The 22,156-nt window shown below is 40.9% G+C and overlaps 2 protein-coding genes across 5 annotated transcripts in view; one reads left to right on the top strand and one right to left on the bottom strand.

The window, feature by feature from the left end:
* The window catches only part of mmab (metabolism of cobalamin associated B), a 48,151-nt gene extending 43,720 nt beyond the window's left edge, over positions 1–4,431 (top strand). Inside the window, exon 10 of the mRNA XM_059987895.1 lies at positions 4,048–4,431. The gene's annotated coding sequence lies outside the window, so the exon portion shown is untranslated. The remainder of the gene's footprint in view (positions 1–4,047) is intronic.
* Positions 1–22,156, bottom strand: part of ube3b (ubiquitin protein ligase E3B) — a 74,067-nt gene that overhangs the window by 18,584 nt on the left and 33,327 nt on the right. For all 4 annotated transcript variants that reach the window (XM_059987890.1, XM_059987887.1, XM_059987888.1 and 1 more), the window contains exons 13-19: positions 16,850–17,019; positions 14,468–14,635; positions 11,741–11,912; positions 11,272–11,390; positions 10,004–10,118; positions 7,274–7,373; positions 862–981 (exon numbers count right to left, since the gene is read on the bottom strand). In XM_059987890.1, coding sequence (XP_059843873.1) covers positions 862–981; positions 7,274–7,373; positions 10,004–10,118; positions 11,272–11,390; positions 11,741–11,912; positions 14,468–14,635; positions 16,850–17,019 — 964 coding nt within the window. The remainder of the gene's footprint in view (positions 1–861; positions 982–7,273; positions 7,374–10,003; positions 10,119–11,271; positions 11,391–11,740; positions 11,913–14,467; positions 14,636–16,849; positions 17,020–22,156) is intronic.

Genomic DNA, 22,156 nt, shown 5'->3' with positions numbered 1-22,156 from the left:
GGAGGGGGGGGGGATGAAACTAGATGTGCTTGGTTGACCACTCGGAGGGTCCTGAGCTGTTTGGAGAGTCCGAGGAGTTCGGAGGGTCCTGAGCTGCGAGTCGAGGAGTTCGGAGGGGATCGAATGGTGGCCAGAAGACTTCAGAAATTGAGCTCCAACGGCTGTGCACGAAGTGGTTTGGACTTTGATAAGTTTGGCGCCTTTTCTTTAATTTTCTCTTCATATATACTGTATCGTTATTAATCACTTAGTTATAGTAACCTTTATAAATTGTACTCATTTAATCGCATATCGTGTACTGTCTGTTTTTGGGCGAGGCGGGGACATCACACAGCATCCACACCAGCTGATTACCCAGTTTGGCGGGGCCGAAGGCTACTCCCCCTAGACGAGAACGAGCTGAGCGAGCCTGAGGTGACCCAGGGGGTTACAGATATATAAACGCAAATACTCCCAAAGAGAAACACCAACAACTGTGCACTGAGGATGTCACCTCGACTGGTGATGAAACGTCTGCAAACACTGCAACATCAAGAACTGAACTTCATAAAGACTAACGCTGGAGACTAGCAAAGGCCTTGGATTGACACTATCGTAAACAAAAACCCATGAAAAGAAAAAATAAACCTGTGCAGCTTATGCCAGAGCCAGTTTATAATAAATGAAGAAATCTACATGAAATTGGGATATATGCAGAGTAGAAAAATTCAGGAATTTCTGAGAGAATTTGAGGAATGCGTCTTCATCTCCATTACATTTGCAAACCGGGGGGTGGGGGGGGGGGGGGGATACCAGGCCTGGGAATGGAACAATCAAACTTCCTATGCATTAAAGCACTGATCTCAACCAAAACCTGGTTACCTCGAGCATTCGAGATCTGCGGATCGTAACGTGGATGACGTGAGGGGAAGCAGAACTTGTCTCCACCAATCCCAGTGATTCCTTCTCCTTTGTTACCATATTCCGAAAAAGCAGTACTCTCTATTTAAAACGAAATCAGCACGAATAAGTTATGGACAGATTATGTATTGCTTTAAATTTGTTCACAGAGTTCAGTTTTTTGGCAAATTGGGATAAATTATAATGAAAGTTTAAAGAGTTCTATATTTTAAATAACTTTTAATCAAATCTACAATTTTGACCATTTTTGACATTAAAAATATGAGTTAGAAACAGAAGGAGGCCAGAGGAAGTGATTTTTGTAAAATTAAAGCTACTTTTTAGGATGGAGCCCATCAGGACCCAAGAACCTGCCAGTCTGCAACTTCTATAAGTTGCTCAGAGCTCCTTGTAATTTTCCCAAGTTCCTCTCTCCTATAGAGGTGTATAAAATCACAAGGGACAGAGATAAAAGGTGATGATGCAAGGCTGGGAAAGTCAATAATTCAGGTACATAGATTTAAGGTGACAGTGGAAAGATTGAATCGGAACCTGTCAGGTGATATTTTGCAGAGTGTTATGTATAGAGTGAGATGCCAGAGGAAGTGATTGAGGTGGGTATAATGATAACAATTAAATGACATTTGGACAGGTACATATATAGCAAAGGTTTGGAGGGATTGGGCCAAATGGAAGCAAATGGGACTAACTAATAGACAAGTCACGCTAAAGGGCCTGTTATATTGCTGTAAAGCTCCGTGACTCCCAATTTCCATTTTTCAGATACTTTTGGATGTTCTTTGTATCCTCTAATTAAGAGTTCCCAACTTTTCTTATGGCATGGACCAACACCATTAAGCGGGGTCTGTGGACCCCAGGTTTGGAAACGCTACTCTACAGTTAAAGGCCTTTTAAATTCAGTGGCCAATTCCTTATTTTCTATAATTAATATTCTGTACTCATTATCTATAGGACAATTTCTCAATTTATTAACTCATTTCAGAATCAGAATCGGAATCAGATTTATTATCACCGGCATGTGACGTGAAGTTTCTTAACTTAGCAGGAGCAGTTCAATGCAATACATAATCTAGCAGAGAGAGAAAAAAAAATACTAATAATAAATAAAATAAAACATAATCGAAGCAAGAGGTTGAGAGTGAAGGACTAAAGACATCTCGGAGAGAAGCCATTTTCTTTTACTGATCGGGGAAAAGAGGCTAGACTGCGCAGGCGCGTGACATAGCGCACCAAAAGGTTTAAAAAAAGACCGCCATATACAGCAGCCATTGTCGGAGTGGACTGAGTAAGAGTGGAATGGCTTTGGTTCAACAGACTTCAGCGTGAACAGGCAAAAGCGAGGGTAGGTTCTGGTAAGTTTTGTTTTGTTTGTTTAGAGTAGAGAGAATGCCAGGCAGGATGTTGGAATGTTCCTCTTCCAGGATGTGGGAAGTCAGGGAGATCCTGCAAGAAGTGTATCCCAGCTGCAACTCCTAACAAACCACGTTAGGGAACTGGAGCAGGAGCTGGATGTCCTCCAGATCATTCAGGAGAATGAGGAGTTTATAGATAGTAGTTTCAGGGAGGTAGTTATGCCAAAGGAGCAGCACACAGGTAATTGGATTACCGTCAGGTGAGGGAAGGGGAAAGGGCAGGCAGAGCAGGGATCCCCTGTGGCCATTCCCCTCAACAACAAGTAGTACTAGTAGGCCTCCGTTAGATAATGGATTTGCACCTTGGAAAGTTTCCAGGGCGCAAGCCTGGGCAAGGTTTTTTTTAATGGAAGACCGGCAGTTGCCCAAGCTGCAAGTCTCCCTTCTCCACGCCACCAATGTTGTCCAAGGGAAGGGCATTAGACAACAACAAATATACTGACTTGGATACTGTAGGGGGGATGACTTACCTGGGACAAGCTGCAGCAGCCGGATCTCTGGCACTGAGTCTGGTTCTGCAGTGCAGAAGGGAGGGGGGAAGAAGAGGAGAGTGGTAGTGATAGGGGACTCGATAGTTAGAGGTACAGACAGGAGGTTCTGTGGTCGCGACAGAGACTCTCAGATGGTTTGTTGCCTCCTGGGTGCCAAGATCAGGGATGTCTCTGATCACATGCACAGCATTCTGAAATGGGAGGGTGAGCAGCCAGATGTCATGATATATATCTGTACCAATGAAGCAGGAAGAAAGAGTGAGGAGGTCCTGAAGAGTGAGTATAGAGAGCTTGGTAGGAAGTTAAAAAGGACCTTGAGTGTGGTAATCTCAGGATTGCTACCTGTGCCACGTGCCAGTGAGGGTAAGAATAGGATGCTCTGGAGGATGAACATGTGGCTGAGCAACTGGTGTAAGGGGCAGGGTTTCAGACTTCAGAATCAGTGGGACCCTCTTCTGGGGCAGGCGGGACCTGTACAAGAGAGACGGGTTACACCTGAACTATTGGGGGGACCAATATTCTTGCAGGGAGGTTTTTTAGTGCTTTTGGGGGGGGTGGGAGGGTTTAAACTAGATTTGCAGGGGGATGGGAACCAGAGTAAATAGTGGAGCAGGGGTGAAAATAAATGATGTTAAAGGTTCATGCAAAGTCAAAAATAGAAGTGTAGTGTATGGTGGTAATAATCTTCTGAGGTGTGTCTATTTCAATGCGAGGAGTATTGTGGGGAAGGCTGACGAGCTGAGAGCAGGACAAATTAGAGTGCTTGTCTACTGAGGCCATAATGGCAAAGCTGAGAAACAGTAAAGGTATGACCACATTAATGGGGTTGTATTATAGACCACCCAATAGTCAGTGAGAACTGGAGGAGCAAATCTGCAGAGAGATATGTTATGTACCCCTAGGGTTCATATTTTCTGTGGACAATCACTTTAAAATGTCGGGAGAATGAGACTGGCTTTTGGACACTGTTTGAGCTGTTACAAAGGAAGAGAGGGAGGTGTCCAGCGCAATGAGACAGAGAGAGGCAGAAACTGCTCGAAAGATTGATGTTATGGTTTCTCTGAAAGTTGTTTACCTTTCTGCAAGGACACTTGCCTGCTTGTTAAAGTTTTTGCAGAAAGAGGACGGCGGAGCAGGTTGATGGAAAGCTGGTGTCCAACGTGTGGAGATAAAAGCCAGGTCCGCCGGGACACACCATGAGACATGCAGTTTCGGACACTGAATGAGCTTTGTTGCACCCACAGGAAGGTGGGGCTTTGGAGGATCGATTCGGGGAAATCGAACAGTGGCTCACAGTGTGAAAAGGTGCGGCCAGTGGGGAATTATTTGTGTGTCCACCCTCGCCTGGATGATAATTCCACCACTGAAGAATGGTCGTACGTGTTATGGTCATAGTCGGTGACTACAACAGGATTTCGGAAGACAACGGGAAGATCAATGGCATCAGCACACCTCTCACCACTCTCTCTCCAACGTTACACAACTAACTACCTCGAACTAAACTGAACTCTCTTCATCATCATAAGACTGTACCCGTCTACCCTTAGGTTTGAAAGAGCCTAGTTTTGTTCCTATTTCCACATTTATGTATGTGTGTGTATATATATATATATATATCATTGCTAACCTGTCTGATATATTTGCATTTATAGTACTGTATTGCGTAGTTTACTAATAAACACTATTAGTTTACAATGTGTTTTTCATTTCTGCTGGTTCTTTAACCCGGTCACGGGGTATGTGACAGATAGCAGACAACTGCAGGAAACATAAAATTGTGATAGTAGGGGATGTTAATTTTCCACGTATTGATTGGGACTCCCATGCTGTTAAAGGTCTAGACGGGCTAGAGTTTGTAAAATGTGTTCAGGAAAGTTTTCTAAATCAATATATAGAGGTACCAACTAGAGAGGATGCAATATTAGTTCTATGTTAGGACAGGTGACAAAAGTGTGTATAGGGGAACACATCTGGTTCCAGTGATCATAACACCATTAGTTTCAACTTGATCATGGATAAAGATAGATCTGGTCCTTGGGTTGAGGTTCTAAACTGGAAAAAAGCCAAATTTGAAGAAATGAGAAAGGATCTAAAAAGTGTAGATTGGGATAGGTTGTTCTCTGGCAAGGATGCCGTTGGCAAGTGGGAGGCCTTCAAAGGAGAAATTTTGAGAGTGCAGAGTTTGTATGTTCCTGTCAGGATTAAAGGCAAAGTGAATAAGAATAAGGAACTTTGGTTCTCTAGGGATATTGGAACTCTGATAAAGAAGAAGAGAGATGTATGACATGTATAGGAAACAGGGAGCAAATAAGGTACTTAAGGAGTTTAAAAAGTGCAAAAAAATACTTAAGAAAGAAATCAGGAGGGCTAAAAGAAGACATGAGGTAGCTTTGGCAGTCAAGGTGAAGGATAATCCAAAGAGCTTCTACAGGTATATTAAAAGCAAAAGGATAGTAAGGGATAAAATTGGTCCTTTTGAAGATCAGAGTGGTCAGGTATGTATTGAACCTAAAGAAATGGGGGAAATCTTAAATGGGTTTTTTTGCATCTGAATTTACTAAGGAAACTGGCATGGAGTCAATGGAAATAAGGCAGACAAGTAGTGAGGTCATGGAACCTATACAGATTGAAGAAGAGGAGGTGCTTGCTATCTTGAGGCAAATCAGAGTAGACAAATCCCCAGGACCTGACAGGGTATTCCCACAGACCTTGAAGGAGACTAGTGTTGAAATTGCAGGGGCCCTGGCAGATATACTTAAAATGTCGGTATCTACGGGTGAGGTGCTGGAGGATTGGAGAATAACTCATGTTGTTCTGTTGTTTCAAAAAGGCTCTAAAAGAAATCCGGGAAATTATAGGCCAATAAGTGTGACGTTAGTGGTAGGTAAATTATTGTACTAAGAGATAGGATCTACAAGTATTTAGATAGACAGAGACTTATAAGGGACAGTCAACATGGCTTTGTGCATAGTAGGTCATGTTTAACAAATCTATTAGAGTTTTTTGAGGAGGTTACAAGGAAAGTGAATGAAGAGAAAGCAGTGGATGTTGTCTACATGGACTTCAGTAAGGCCTTTGACAAGGTCCCACATGGGAGGTTAGTTAGGAAAATTCAGTCGCTAGGTATACACAGTGAGGTAGTAAATTGGATTAGATATTGGCTCAATGGGAGAGGTCAGAGAACGGTAGTGGAGGATTGCTTCTCTGAATGGAGGCCTGTGACTAGTGGTGAGCCACAGGGATCAGTGCTGGGTCCATTGTTATTTGTCATCTATATCAATGATCTGGATGATAATGTGGTAAATTGGATCAGCAAATTTGCTGATGATACAAAGATTGGAGGTGTAGTGGACAGCGAGGAAGGTTTTCAAAGCTTGCAGAGGGATCTGGACCAGCTGGAAAAATGGGCTGAAAAATGGCAGATGGAGTTTAATGCAGACAAGTGTGAGGTATTGCATTTTGGAAGGACAAACCAAGGTAGAACATACAAGGTAAATGGTAGGACACTAAGGAGTGCAGTAGAACAGAGGGATCTGGGAATACAGATACATAATTCCCTAAAAGCGGTGTCACAGGTAGATAGGGTCATAAAGAGAGCTTTTGATACATTGACCTGAGTATAAGAGTAAGAATGTTATGGTGAGGTTGTATAAGGCATTGGTGAGGCTGAATTTGGAGTATTGTGTGCAGTTTTGGACACCAAATTACAGGAAGGATATTAATAAGGTTGAAAGAGTGCAGAGAAGGTTTACAAGGATGTTGCCGGGACTTGAGAAACTGAGTTACAGAGAAAGGTTGAATAAATTAGGAATTTATTCCCTGGAGTGTAGAAGAATGAGGGGAGATTTGGTAGAGGTATATAAAATTATGATGGGTATAGATAGAGTGAATGCAAACAGACTTTCTCCACTGAGGCTAGGGGAGAACTGCACATATTCATGAGTCAATTAATGTATAGCTCAGCTCATTTAATGACTTAAAATTAGCTATATATTTACTCACTAATGTTCATTGCTTCGATTAGGTGACTAATTTAAGTGAACCACGATACCAAATGGATTATCTCTGTAGTCCACGTTATGACGTGTTTCTGATCACTTTTCTTGTTGCTATTTTGGGTGATTTTGAATTGCAACAGCCTGCAGATAATGAACACTGAGCTGAAATGAATATGTCTGGATTCTTTTGCTTTGTGTTCTATATTCTGTGATTTTCACTTTTTTTTGGTTGCCATTTGCATGTTTTGCTTTTTTTGCACGGGGAGTATGTTTTTCTTTGAATAATTCTGCAGTTTTTCTTTGTTTTATGGTTGTCTGTGGGGAAGACACATCTCAGGGCCGTATACTGCATACATACTTTGATAACAAATGTAGTTTGAATCTTTGAATCTGCCAGATCAAATAAGTTGTTTCATGAGCAATACAGTTAAACAGGATTCAATGTACAGACATTATTCATGATGATACTTACATTTTTATGTGGAATAGTATGAGGAATGTACAGCAATAGTAACTGGGCTCTCTTCCTGCCTTTATCCAAGTCCTGGAATATCAAGCTGGGTTTCATGTCCCTTTAAGGATAAAAGGTACAGCTCAATGTACAAGTGTTCAAAAGCTCGAGAATCTAGTAGTATTAGGAGAAATTCTCAGCACAGAAAATCAATTGGTAATGATATCAACCAACTCAAGGAAAAAATTGTTTATTCGGGCATCAGCAATTTAAGTCAGTAAATGGGTCATGACAAAAGCAAATATATTCTCATTCATAATAATTGAATGCTCTTGGGATGGCAAGTGTTCTGTATCCAAAAACAACTGGCATGCTGATTTTTTAGTACTGAAAATTGTGGTCTTGAAGGCCCCTTTAAATACTTTGGACGATAATTCCATATTTTTGGGCACCACGATGGTGTTGTGGTTAGCATAATGCTATTTCAGGTTGGGGTATCAGAGTTTACAATTCAACTTTGACACCACTTGTAAGGAGTTTGTACTCCTTACAGGCAACATCAAAGCGCGTAGGTTTATTCCGGATGCTCAGGTTTCCTCCCACATTTTAAAGACATACCAGTTAGTAGGTTAATTGGTCATTGTAAATTGTCCTGTGATTAGACTAGGTTAACTAGGTAGGTTACTGGGCAGTGTGGCTCGTTGGGCTGGCAGAGCCTGTTCTGTGTTGTTATCTCTAAATAAATAAATGTGTTTTTTAAATAAATTAGAGCCAGTATTCTTCATATCTCACTGAAAATTATTTCAAACCTCTTCAAGCTGATTATCATAAAAAACAATCTCCCATCAGCATCCCACTACCAACAAAGTGAATGATCAAACCATATTTTATTTTTTAAAAGATGTCCATTTTGTAATCCAAAAGAAAAATATTGTTAAAAAAAATCACCTACATGCTTCACTGACAATGACGACATTAATTTGCAAGCCTAAAATCTTCTTGAGAAGGTGACACAAACCATCTTCTTGAACTTTTACAATCTGCCTGATAATGGTCTTTCTACAGTGCTCTAGGGAAGGGAGCTCTGTCTATAGGACCTACAGATTACAAAGGAACTGCACTATTTTCTTAAGTCAAGGGAGTGTGCAACTTGGAGACAAATTTATAGATGTTGTTCCTGCTTGACTGCTCTCTTCGTTAATCTAAGAAATAGGAGCAGTAGCCATTTAGTCCTTTGAGAGAGCTTGCCATTAATCAGGACTACAGATGATCTTCTACCTCAGTGCCATTCTTCAACACTATTTCTAAATGCCTTAACATCCTGAAATCTAATAAATAATCTGTTAAATGTAAAGAACTGAGCTTCCACTGCAAGAATGGTAGAGAATTTCAAGGGTTCACTGCTGCCTGAGTGAAGACATTTCTCTTATTTCAGTCTTAAAGAGCTCACTCCTCTTCCTTTGATTTAATAACACATTTAATTTATCCCATAATTGTGTCTAAATGACATTTACATTTGGATTATTCTAGATCAGGGGTTTCCAACCTGGAGTCAACAAACTCCTCAGTTAATGGTTGGTGTCCATGGCAAAAAAAAATAGGTTGGGAACCACCGTTTTAGATGGTTAAGGTCATAGTCTAGGGAAGCATTAAGAAAGCAGTTTCAACAAGATCATCCACATTGCAGCACTGGTGCACCAGTGATTGGTAGAGAGAATCTTTATAGTGGTGAATGCAGAAAGAGATGGATACAGTCTAGTCCGTGACAGACAAAGGGCCTCCCCACCATTGAGCATATTTACATGGAGCTCTACTGCAAGCAATCAGCACCCATCATCAAACACCCCCATCATCCAGGCCATGCCCTCTTCTCACTACCACTGAGTAGGAAGTACAGAATCCTTAGGTCCCATACCATCAGGTTCAGGTAGTCATTAGGTTCTTGAATCAGTGTGGATGTCTTCACTCACCACGATTCTGAACTGATTCTACAACCTACAGATTCACTTTCAAGGACTCTTTACAACTCATGTTCTCAATATTTTTTGTCTTTTCTTACATTTCGTCTTTTTTTAAACATTGATTATATGTCTTTGTCTGTTTATGTAGTTTTTGGTAAAGTTCTATTGGATTTCTTTTTTCCTTGTAAATGGGAATCTCAAGGTATGATATGGTAATGTACACGTATGTACGTTTATAATAAATTTACTTTGAACTGTGAACCCATTCTGACTACTTTGTACTGGTTTGTGTCGAGCATCAATTGTCGCTGAAGTTGCACTCGTGCAGGGAATACAAAGTATTTAATTTCACTGAACTTTGCTTAGGAGATTTGGAAAAGCTTTGAGAGTTAGGGAGCCAAGTCACTCATCACACTCATCCTCCGATTTCTTCGTGTATTTTCAGTACATGGGCTAAGACAGTTGAGTTTTCATTAATGGCAACCTCAAGGATGTTGATGGTGAGGTACAAACCCTACAAGAGTCTGGTTGAAGCCCATGTCATTTTTGATTAAGGGTACAAACAAGGGTATTACTTTTAGTGACTGTGACCACATTAAACATATTTAATATACAGTTTTCAAACAGCAGTGTAATTAAAGGTTATGGGGAAAAGGCAGGCAGGCAGAACGGAGTCCAGAGCCAACTCAGTCATGGCCTTACTGAATGGCAAAGCAAGCTCGACGGCCCAGACAGATTACTCCACTCCTTTTTCTTATGTTCTTACATTACAGATCTATTATTCACTCACTTGCGCAGCCAGTGATCCTCAGGAGCAAAGCGACGTCGGCAGTCTCGTTCATACAAGGTCATTAACCATCCATGAACAGAATGGAACAGCTCCAGTTGCTCTCCATTCGCATTTTCTACAAATACAAGACCAATCTCTTCATCTAGATCTCTCACAATAACTCTTAGCTTCTCCCCTCCCCAACACATTGAAGCTGAGAAACAATGTCAAATGCATCACACAAAATAATCATTCTGTTTACTTTACACATTTATACATTGAGGAATGTCAGACAATGACATTTATGTCTAAGAAGATTTGCTGAGGTAATTTTCAGTGAATCAATTCTGCATGTGTTTACATTGTTCAAGAAGCAGTTCATCTTTAGTTTTTTATGACTGGCTGGAACAATGCATATTTTTAAAATTGGGAAGCAACAACTTTTTACAGTTCTCTTCTGTTCATCTGGGTGATCTGGCAGCATAAGTAGTACAGTGTCATAAAATAACACCCTTGTCCCTTACTTTCCATTACATCTATACTTAATCAGCAGTCAGTATTAATTAAAAGTTTGCTTTTGCCCAAACTAATAATCCTTGGATAACAAAGCAACCATAATTGGCACTGCAAAGATAAACTACTAGGATAATCAAGCTACCAGGAGATATTGACAAACATTGTCAAGCACAACAGTTACAGACCCCTGAAAGTCAAATTGAAGTCATCAAAGCCCTCCTATTTATATACACTTTATTAGGAACACCTGTACACCTTTTAATGCAAATATCTAATCAGCCAATTAGCTGGCAGCAACTCAATGCATAAAAACACGCAGACAAGATCAAGAGGTTCAGTTGTTGTTCAGAGCAATGAACAGACAATGGTGCAAATAACAAAAAAAAATCCAGTGAGCGGCTGTTCTGTGGGTGAAAAGGTGAGAGGTGAGAGGTCAGAGGAGAATGGCCAAACTGGTTTAAGCTAACAGCAAGGTGACTGTAACTCAGATAACCAGGTGTTACAACAGTGGTGTGCAGAAAAGCATCTCTGAATGCACAACACGTGGAACCTTGAAGTGGATGGGCTACAGCAGCAGAAGACCACAAACATACACTCAGTGGTCACTTTATTGGGTACAGGAGATAGCTAATAATGTGGCCAAAAGACATATTTGAATAGCAGGTATATACGCTCCTCACATTTTGATGCTCAAATCTCCAGTGTTTTCACTAACTTGGTTTGCCACGAGGATAGATCAGTGACTATTACTGATACTATGCAAGCCAACTTACCCAGAATACCATCCCAGATCATTTTAAATACAAAACTATTTAGGAAAGAGGAGATGGTGACCAGCTCTTCCAATTTAAATGATACTTGCTCATCATACACCTCAATTTCATCCAAAATCCTGTAATAAAGATAATAAGAATTTATTATTTAAAACAAATGAGAAAGAAAACAGAAGAACTGTCATAGTCAACTAATTATATTTAATTTCCCATTACTTCCATAGCAAACAGAAATTTAATTAAATTACAGCATTTCTCAAGGATATTACTATTCCCAATGCTGAGGAATAAAAATTGAATTATTATGGTCATTCCATGAAGCTTCAGCTAATTAGGCCAAAATATACTGGTCCCAATGTATTATAAAATCTCAGAATAATGGAGCAAAAAATCCTGAGCTTTAACCTTTTTAAAGGACGTTAAGGGCCCACATTACAAACTGCAACAAGTCAAACCCAGGTTAACTTACGTGATAAGGTGCCGTGAGCAGTCACAAAACAACATCAGCATTGCAAGAAGCCGTTTGGATTCCTCAGTGTCATTGTTTAGGCACTCAAGGAATAGCTTCAAGCCCCCTTGGGGCCCCAGTTCACAAATGAATGCCCACAATTTGGGCAACAAGTCATCTAAATAGGTTAATCCTGAAACAAAGAAATGCAATCACTCAAACTAAAAAACTCATCCCTGAGTACAATAAGAGGATGCTCATTCAACTCTCCTCCTCAGAGTCATATATGATTAAAAATAAGTGCATACTTATCTTTAGTATATCCTTTTCCCCATTTATGAACAATGTACTTTTATCTACAAATAAAATTAATCATCAACTGGGTGTGAGAGGGAGGGATGGGAGAAGGGCTTAATTTTGCTGTAGCTGTTGTTGTTGCTTGTGTTGTGCTGCTGAACATTGTGAGCATGCTACACTGGCAACACATGTGACACACACAAAATGCTGGAGGAACTCAGCGGGTCAGGCAGGAAGGGGGAAGGAAAGAAGGGATATTCTGGCATCTTCCTCTTCCCTCTCAATCCCAAAGAAGGGTCTCAGCCTGAAACGTTGACTCTTTATTCCTTTCCATAGGTGCCACCTGACCTGCTGAGTTCCTCTAGTATTTTGTGTGTGTGGCTGTGGATTTCCAGCATTAGCAGACTTTCTCATGTTTATGACATGCTACTTAGGTGCCAGAATGTGTGGCAACACTTGCAAGCTGTCTCCGGCGCATCCTTCTGTGTGCTGGTTGTTAATGCAATATTGCATTTAACTGTATGTTTCAATGCAAATGTAATAGATAAATCTGAATCTAAATCTAAATCCAATCTGGAAGTAAATATGCCTGGTGTTAACCTTAAAAGTGAACGGAGGTAAGATGACAAAACAATAAGCTATATTGTAAACCAGCTTTTATAGAAAATAAAAATAAATCTAAACTTTCAGGAACTAATAGTTAGGTAATGCTAATTTTCTTTAATCATGATGCCAAGGTGATGGAAGTGGGCTGCAATGATAACAGTGAGTAGAGAAGATAGATTTAGTGACCAGTGGTGTGCCTCAGGGATCTGTACCGGGACCAATGTTGTCATATACATTAATGATCTGGATGATGGGGTGGTAAATTGAATTAGTAAGTATGCAGATGATACTAAGATAGGTGGCGTTGTGGACAATGAAGTAGGTTTTCAAAGCTTGGAGAGAGATTTAAGCCAGTTAGAAGAGTGGGCTGAAAGATGGCAGATGGAGTTTAATGCTGATAAGTGTGAGGTGCTACATTTTAGTAGGACTAATCCAAATAGGACATACATGGTAAATGGTAGGGCATTGAAGAATGCAGCAGAACAGAGTGATCTAGGAATAATGGTGCATAGTTCCCTGAAGGTGGAATCTCATGTGGATAGGGTGGTGAAGAAAGCTTTTGGTATGCTGGCCTTTATAAATCAGAGCATTGAGTATAGGAGTTGGGATGTAATGTTAAAATTGTACAAGGCATTGGTGAGTCCAAATTTGGAGTATTGTGTACAGTTCTGGTCACTGAATTATAGGAAAGATGTCAACAAAATAGAGTACAGAGGAGATTTACTAGAATGTTACCTGGGTTTCAGCACCTAAGTTACAGAGAAAGGTTGAACAAGTTAGGTCTTTATTCTTTGGAGTGTAGAAGGTTAAGGAGGGACTTGATAGAGGTATTTAAAATTATGAGGGGGATAGATAGAGTTGACGTGAATAGGCTGTTTCCATTGAGAGTAGGGGAGATTCAAACAAGAGGACATGAGTTGAGAGTTAAGGAGCAAAAGTTTAGGGGTAACACAAGGGGGAACTTCTTTACTCAGAGAGCGGTAGCTGCGTGGAATGAGCTTCCAGTAGAAGTAGTAGAGGCAGGTTCAATATTGTCATTTAAAAAAAAAATTGGATAGATATATGGACAGGAAAGGAATGGAGGGTTATTGGCTGAGTGCAGGTTGGTGGGACAAGGTGAGAGTAAGTGTTCAGCACGGACTAGAAGGACCAAGATCGCCTGTTCCCATGCTGTAATTGTTATATGGTTGAATGGATTTTGTTTACTTAACCAACTAAATGTTAGTTGTTGGAAACTATGCATTATAGACAGAAAGGTAAATAGAGAAAACTATATTTGGTAAATGGAGGACATTAATTCAAGATGATCACCAAAGGATGAAAACAAAGGTTTGGAGAAAATATTCAAAAAGATGTTAATTTAATATTAAGAGAAAACGAGGAAACACGTTTGAAACGAGAGCATGAGATAGGATAAACTGTCCAGAACCATGGAGGTCAGTACTTCCTTGCTGACAGCTGAGATGGGGTAAACTGTCCAGGACTACACAGGTCAGTACTTCCTTGCTGACAGCTGAGATGGGGTAAACTGTCCAGGACTACACAGGTCAGTACTTCCTTGCTGACAGCTGAGATGGGGTAAACTATCCAGGACTACACAGGTCAGTACTTCCTTGCTGACAGCTGAGATGGGGTAAACTGTCCAGGGCTACACAGGTCAGTACTTCCTTGCTGACAGCTGAGATGGGGTAAACTGTCCAGGGCTACACAGGTCAGTACTTCCTTGCTGACAGCTGAAATTCCATCACTTTTTTTCTGGTTTTGAGTGATGAGAAAAATATCTTAACTGTACACCTCCAAAGAGCTTATTTTACAGATTCACTACATACACAGATCATGACCTACCAGTGAGAATCTGGAGTCGGATCTGGGTGAGAGTGGTCAATGCCGTCTGATACAACACACAGATACTGCAGACTTTTTGCACCTCAGGAGAGTCCACACGCTTCCCACCAATTGGTTTCAAAATGTTCCGCATGGATGCTGACTTTTGAAAAGCTCGTTTGAAGAGATCTACAATAAAATTTAAACCTTTTAACTTCCTTTTATGCTAACCTATGCATGAACACTGGTTCAGAGAAATGCAAAGATTTCACTACTTAAACACAATGGAACAATTGTTACACATAATTCTGAATCCTTCCATGGCCATTAATACCTCTAGAAATGGGCTGAGCAGAATTATATTTTTGGACAAATTGTTCTGAACATCTACATTTTGCGAGAAAAATCTTAAAATTTCTGCACCACAAGTCTGCATTTAACCATTGTCCTCCCATTGTCCATCAACCGTTAGGTTATGGATAGCAGGTGCTTTTTCAATTTTTTATAATCTGTTGAAGTTTCTACTTACACCAGATTTTCTGGCAGCAAATTTTACAGATGTACCATGAAATAACTACTTGTTCAGCCTCTGTCTAATCTTTGATCTCAGAATTTATGGCTTCTATAGTTACAAGCTTCTCTATAATAAGAAACAAGACCCTTGGGTATGTCATGGAATCAGTCAACACACTTCTCTGCTTTTTCTAGTTCCACATTCCAGCAAATGCCTTGCCTAGACCTTAAGAAGCATGTTCCAAAGGGCAGGGACTGCATTTCCTGGAAGGATTTAGGGTATAGAGAATGAATATTCACTGTATATGATACTCATGGACATACCTGAGGCACCAGCACAAGCCGGAGATTGGTTATTGAGTAACAAGGTCCAGAAATGTACAATACTACTGATGACTCTGAAAGATGTACAACCCATGCATGTGTGCAGCTGGCATGCAATGGGTCACATGACACAACAGAGCCCAGCAGTAATTGCAGAGATATAGATGAATGAAGTATACAGTGGACCATCTCATCAACATGAAGGGACTTGCCCCTGCTGTCAGCTGTCCAGCAATGAGAAGCAGACATGAAGTGGCAGCCTAGATAGTGCCTTTCTTCCTGGGATGTTGATGAACAACATAGCGGAAATAGCATTGAATGCAACCCCAAAAGCTTGCCTTACACCATCCTTGTCTTACTCTCATACTCATCTAATCTGCACTTGTCTACCATGCAAACATATACACTACTAATAACATGCATTCCACACCAAACAATTGGGTGAAATCTTACTACATATAAAAAGGTTAACAAACTAGCTTGTGCATTCCCTCCACTCCTTTCCAAGTGCTTCTGGTGGCAGGGTATAGGGAGGGGAGGAAAGTATTTTTCCCCAAATTCATTGGTTATGGAACTTCACTGCTATAGAACAGGGCAGACTAGGCTGCACTCAAACTCACATCCTAGATATGAAAGCACTGAGCTGTAACCTGCTGTATCTACTAAATTGTGAGTAAATAAAAGCCCAGCTAATATTTAGATACAGTATTATTAATCAATTATACTTTCTCACTTACACCAAAAATTCATTTCTTTACCAACACACACACGCGCGCACACACACACACACACACACACACACACACACACACACACACACACTGCTACAGGAACTCAGCAAGTCAGGCAGCACCTATGGAGAGGAATAAGCAAGTCAATGTTTCAGGTTCACTGGACATGGCCAGTGCCTACACCACCATTTGTGGCCCAAAGAGAATTACTTGCTAGGCTACATCAGGGGATAATTAATAATCAATCACAATTGTTGTATCACTAGAGATTATCAGTCACTTTAACATAGACCAGACAGGATACTAAAAAGTAAGTCTTCTTCTCTAAACAACATTATTTGACTAGTTAAGGACAATCTAGTAACTTCAAAGCCAGCTTTATTATTCTTGTTTTTAAATCATTGATCTTTATTTAATTCTTCATTTAATACTCAATTATTATCACTGGATTTAAATACTCATCGCAAGACCTGATGTCCAGGCCTCTGGAAACCAGCTGAGAAATCTGACTACAATGCGCTGAACCAGTACCTACAGTGAAAGAATGTACAGGCCAATTGTAGGGCTTAAAGTTAAATCAAATGGGCCCAAGATCACAATGAACAATTCAGACAGGCACTGGGCCCTCATAGCGATGAAGCTGGAGAATTAGAAGGCAACAGTCATTCAGTCCTATGTGCCAATATTTCAATTTCTCTTTCCACGATTTATACCTGACTTACTGAGTGTTTCCAGCATTTTCTGTTTGACCACAGATTTTCAGCACCAATTTTTTTTTATTTACAACAACCCTTCAGAATTATGCTTCTCAGACACAAGACTAAAACATACTTACTTTTGACCTGAATGTTATTTGAAGTGCTAGAGAACTGAGCAGGTGAGTGCATCATGTCTTGAGTCTCAGTTAATTTCTTGCTCAGCACATCGTGAAACAACATGCGAATGACCCGGACACTCCACAAGTACTGCAACTGCTTGGTCACTAATGGCATCGCTTCATTCATCCTAAGAGAGGGCACAATCAAACAGTCACTAAGTTATCTTCAATACTCATTAAAACAGTATAAATGGTGTTTTAAAATGAAACCAAACTGGAAATTATTTAAAATCTGAAGTTCTAACTGTGATGTTCATTCATGTTAACTCCAAAGTTAAAAAGTAAAACTTTATTATCAAAGTAGATCTATTTCACCATCTACAACCCTGAGAATCATTTTCCTGTGGGCATACTCAGCAAATCTACAGAATAGTAACTGTATCAGAATGACAGATCGACTAGGGTGCAGAAGGCGACAAACTGTGCAAATACAAATAAACGTAAATAGCAAAAATAACGAGAACATGAGAACAATGAGGTGAATCTTTAAAATGAGATCTTTGGTTGTGAGCCATCTCAATGATGGGGCAAGTGAGTGTAGTTATCCTATTTTATTCAAGAGCCTGATGGTTGAGGGGTACAAACTGTTCCTAAACTAAAAGAGCATTTTGCATTTTTTATATTCAAAGCCAACAGCAGGTTGTACATCTGAAACTGTACCAGTGGTCAACAGATAAGCACTACTAACAAGGCTTAGTTAACTTCCTGTATAGATACAACATGCCCCACTTTATTAGAACATTTTCAACTGCACAACTGGGAGATTTTCTGTTTTATTATATCATTTATCTGATGTCTCTTGGATTGGAAGTGTCAGTTTGAGAAAGTTGTGCACCAGCTTTTCCCATATTAGCTGCTCTTTTGGCATCACTAGTTGAAATGGCAGAATTTAGTAACGAATTATGTTGTGATAATTTGGACTCAATCCAACAACATGTATGAAGGTTGTCAGAAAATGTTTCATTTACACAACTCTTATATTCAACAAAGAAGGAACTGCTCCATTTAAATACCAACGAGGACATCTTCGGGAGGCAGTGCCTCGAGCGGGTGGTATCCATCAGTAAGGACCCTTTCCATGTTACTAAATTTGGAGGTGGTACAGGCCCCATTTTGCTTCATACTCAGTGATTCAATAGCTTCCTTCTCTCTGCCATCATATTTCTGAATGGTCTATGAACCCATGAAACCTACCTTGTTATTCTTATTTTTCTACACTATTTCTTTTTGCAATTTAGAGTAACATACAGTCAGCCCTCCTTATCTGCGAGGGATTGATTCTGGGACCCCTCGCAGATACCAAAATTCGCAGATGCTCAAGTCCCTTATTCAATCTGTATCAATGCGGTGGACCTTGGGACCCAGCGGCAAAGATCTGAACCTGCAGTGTTTCTGTTCACGAAAATAATCACAATAACGATTGAACATAAAGTGGAAATAATAAAACGATCGGAGAGAAGTGAAACGCCATCAGTCATTGGAAAAGTGTTAGGCTATGTCAGTCAATGATCAGAACAATTTTAAAGGATAAAGTGAGAAAGACCCTGCCCCGATGAAAGCTACAATTATTACTAAGCAACGCAGTGGTTTAATTATTGGGTTTTGGGGTTTTGGATTTTTGATCCTCCACATCAACCTGGCACGGTGGAGAGCGCACTCGATAGCGATCGCTCACTAGATCAAACGTGGGAACTTACCAAGCCCGGTGCTGAAACATACATTCTTAAGTGTTTTATATGCATAGAAAGGTAAAATATATACTATATACGAATGCAAACGTTTGACTGACGCTAAATAATACCAGATGTACCTGTTCCGACTTACTTGGTAAGAGAACTTCCCATTTTTTTCGATCCTGATCCATGATCCACACGCATCCTCCCGTATACTTTAAATCATCTCTATATTACTTATAATACCTAATACAATGCATATGCTATGTAAAATAGTTGTTATACTGCATTGTTTAGGGAATAATGACAAGAAAAAAAGTCTGTACATGCTCGAACAACAAGTGCTGGAAGAGCACTTCCAAGTTTTAGCGATTCGTGGTTGGTTGAATTCGCGGATAAGGAGGGCCGACTGTATTGTCTTTTCACTGTGTTGCTGTTGCAAAACAACACATTTCATGTTATGAGTCAGTGATAATAAATCTGGTTCTGATCATTTCCAGAATGCTATCGTAGGCAAGCACCATCCATCATCAGAGATCTGCTCCACCCAGGCCATGCTCTCCTCTCACTACTGCCATCTGGTAGAAGGCCCAAAAGCCTCAGGACTCACATCACCAGTTCATGAACAGTTACTAACCCTCATCCATCAGGCTCTTGAATAAAAGGTGATAACTACATACATTTGCCCATCCATCGAGATGTTCCCTAAACCAATTATCTCACGTTAAGGGCCGAAGACAGTCCTTCCAGGTGAGACGACATTTCACCTGTGAGTCGGCTGGTGTGGTATACTGCGTCCGGTGCTCCCGGTGTGGCCTTTTATATATTGGTAAGACCCGACGCAGACTGCAAGACCATTTCGCTGTACATCTACGCTCAGTCCACCAGAGAAAGCAGGATCTCCCAGTGGCCACACATTTTAATTCCACGTCCCATTCCCATTCTGATAAGTCTATCCATGGCCTCCTCTACTGTCAAGATGAAGCCACATTCAGGTTGGAAACTCAGTTTCAGTATCACAAACTGCTAGGTCATCATGGGAGTGGTCTGAGTCAGACTTTCGCTCAACACGCTTTGCTGAGAACAGATGGAGGCAAGATAAGTAGGTAAGTTTATTTCTTATTCTTGTTTAACTCTTGAAAGAATAGGGGGTATGTCTGTAGGGCCAGTTTTCAGTTTTGGGTGTCAAATGTAGGATTTCCAGCCTCCCCAATGGCCACAACTGCACCAGATGCATCGAGATACAGGTCCTTAAAGACCATGTTAGGGACCTAGAGCTGCAACTCAATGACCTTCAGCTTGTTAGGGAAAGTGAAGAGGTGATAGAGAGGAGCTACAGGGAGGTAGTCACCCCAAGGCTACTACAGACTTCAGCACCTTAAGGCTGCAGATAAATGAGTGACTGTCAGCAGAAGGAAGGGGGAATAACAGATACTGGAGAGCACCACTATGGCTGTCCTCCTCAACAAAAGGCACTCCATTTTGAGTACTGTTGGGGGAGATGACCTACCTTGGGGAAGGAATAGCAGCCGTGCCTCTGGCGCTGAGCCGGGCCCTGTGGCTCAGAAGGAGGGGTTACTGAAGAGGATGGCAACAGTAAAGGGTCTCAATAGTTAGGGGGATAGATAAGTGATTCTATGGATGCAAGAAAGAAACACGGATGATTGTTTGTCTCCCAGGTGCTAGGGTCCGTGATGTTTCTGAACACGTCCACAATATCCTGAAAAGGGAGGGTGAGCAGCCAGAAGTTGTGATACATATTGGTACAAACAACATAATTAGAAAAAGGGAGAAGGTCCTGATAAAGGGATACAGAGAGCTAGGAAGGAAGTTGAGACCAAGACCTCAAGGACAGTCATCTCAGGATTGCTGCTTGTGCCATACAACAGTGAGGATAGAAATAGAATGAGGTGGCAGATAAATGCGTGGCTTAAGAATTGGAGCAGGGGTCAGGGTTTCAGGTTTCTGGATCATTGGGACCTCTTCTGGTGAAACCCATACAAAGGGGACGGGTTACACTTTAATCCAAGGGGGACCAATATTCTTGTGGGCAGGTTTACTAGAGCTGTTAAGAGTGGTTTAAACTAATATGGCAGGGGGATGGGAACCAGTATGATAGAGCTGAGGATGAGCCAGCAGATTTACAAGTAGATGATGGGTGTAATATGAATGTAAAGAAGGACAAACCAATGACTGAGTACAAATGCAGACAGTGCAAAGTGTTAAGATTGTACCACAGAGGCAAAATTCAAAAGGGAGAAGAATGCAGGACCAAGTATTGTATTTAAATGCACTTAGCATTCAGAATTAGGTGGATGAACTTCTGGAGATTGGTCAGTATGACGTGAGTCGTGGTTGAAAGGTGGTCAAAGTTGGGAGCTTAATATCAAAGGATAAACTTTGAAATTGAAAGCATAGGCAGAATGGTATAGGCAGTGATGTGGCTCTGTTGGTAAGAGATGGAATTACAGGCAGTACCCGGGTTACGTACAAGTTCCATTCCTGAGTCCGTATTTAAGTCAGATTTGTAGGTCAGTCGGAACAAGTACATCTGGCATCAATTAATCAAACACTTGTCTTAGTATATATTATATATTTTACCTTTCTATGCATATAAAACACTTAAGAGACGTATGTATTCCAATAATTAAACCACTGCGTTGCTTAGTAATAATTGTAGCTTTCATTGGGGCAGGGCTTTTCACATGCTCCATTATTCTCACTTTATCCATTATCCTTTAAAATTTTTCCGATCGTTGACCGACTGTAGCCTAACGTTTTTCCAATGACCGATGGCGTTTCATCTCTTTCCAAGTGCTTTATTATTTCCACTTTATTTTCAATCGCGATCACTTCCTGTCAATGAAACAGAAACACTGTGGGCATCGGGTCCTGAACTCCATCAGCTCCCAAGGTCCACTGGGTCTTAAGGACCACCACACTGAGACAGGCTGAATGGGACAAGTGGGGGCTGTGCTGGGTTTGGGTATTTGATCCTCCACAATATTCCGTGTGGGAATTTAAACTGGAGGTCGCAGTGTTTTTTTTTACGAGGTTGAGTTGCGAGCTCGATATCAACCCAGCACGGATGCAGTCTGTCACAGGATCGAACTCGGAAACCACCGTTCTCCAGCCCAGCGCTGATCTCACAGCGCCACCAGCCGACCGGAACAGGGGTGGGGGGGGGGGGGGGGGGTCAGGGTGAATCTTACTAATAAAATTTTAAGCCAAATGCAAAGTTAAACATGCAATACAGTGTCAACGGCAACGACTTAAAATGGTGGACGACGTTGAGATCTGACTTAAAATGGCAGACAGCGTTCTCCTTCCTTGGTTCGTAAGTACGAGTTGGCCGTAAGTCAGATGTTTGTAACTCGGGGACTACCTGTTCATCTTTAGGAAGAGGTGACATAGGGTCAGAAAACATCAAATCTTTGTGGGTGGAATTAAGAAACTGCAAGGGTAAAACAAGATTATGAGAATCATATATAGGCCTCCAAATAGTAAGATGTTGGGTTGAGATTGCAGATGGAGCTGGAATGGGCATTTAATAAGGGTACTGTCACAATTGTAATGGGGGACTTCAATATGC

This window comes from Hypanus sabinus, chromosome 13 (genome assembly GCF_030144855.1).
Source record: "Hypanus sabinus isolate sHypSab1 chromosome 13, sHypSab1.hap1, whole genome shotgun sequence".
Taxonomy (NCBI): Eukaryota; Metazoa; Chordata; class Chondrichthyes; order Myliobatiformes; family Dasyatidae; genus Hypanus; species Hypanus sabinus.
Note: the sequence above shows the minus strand (reverse complement) of the source record. Positions and strands in the feature narration are given on the sequence as shown.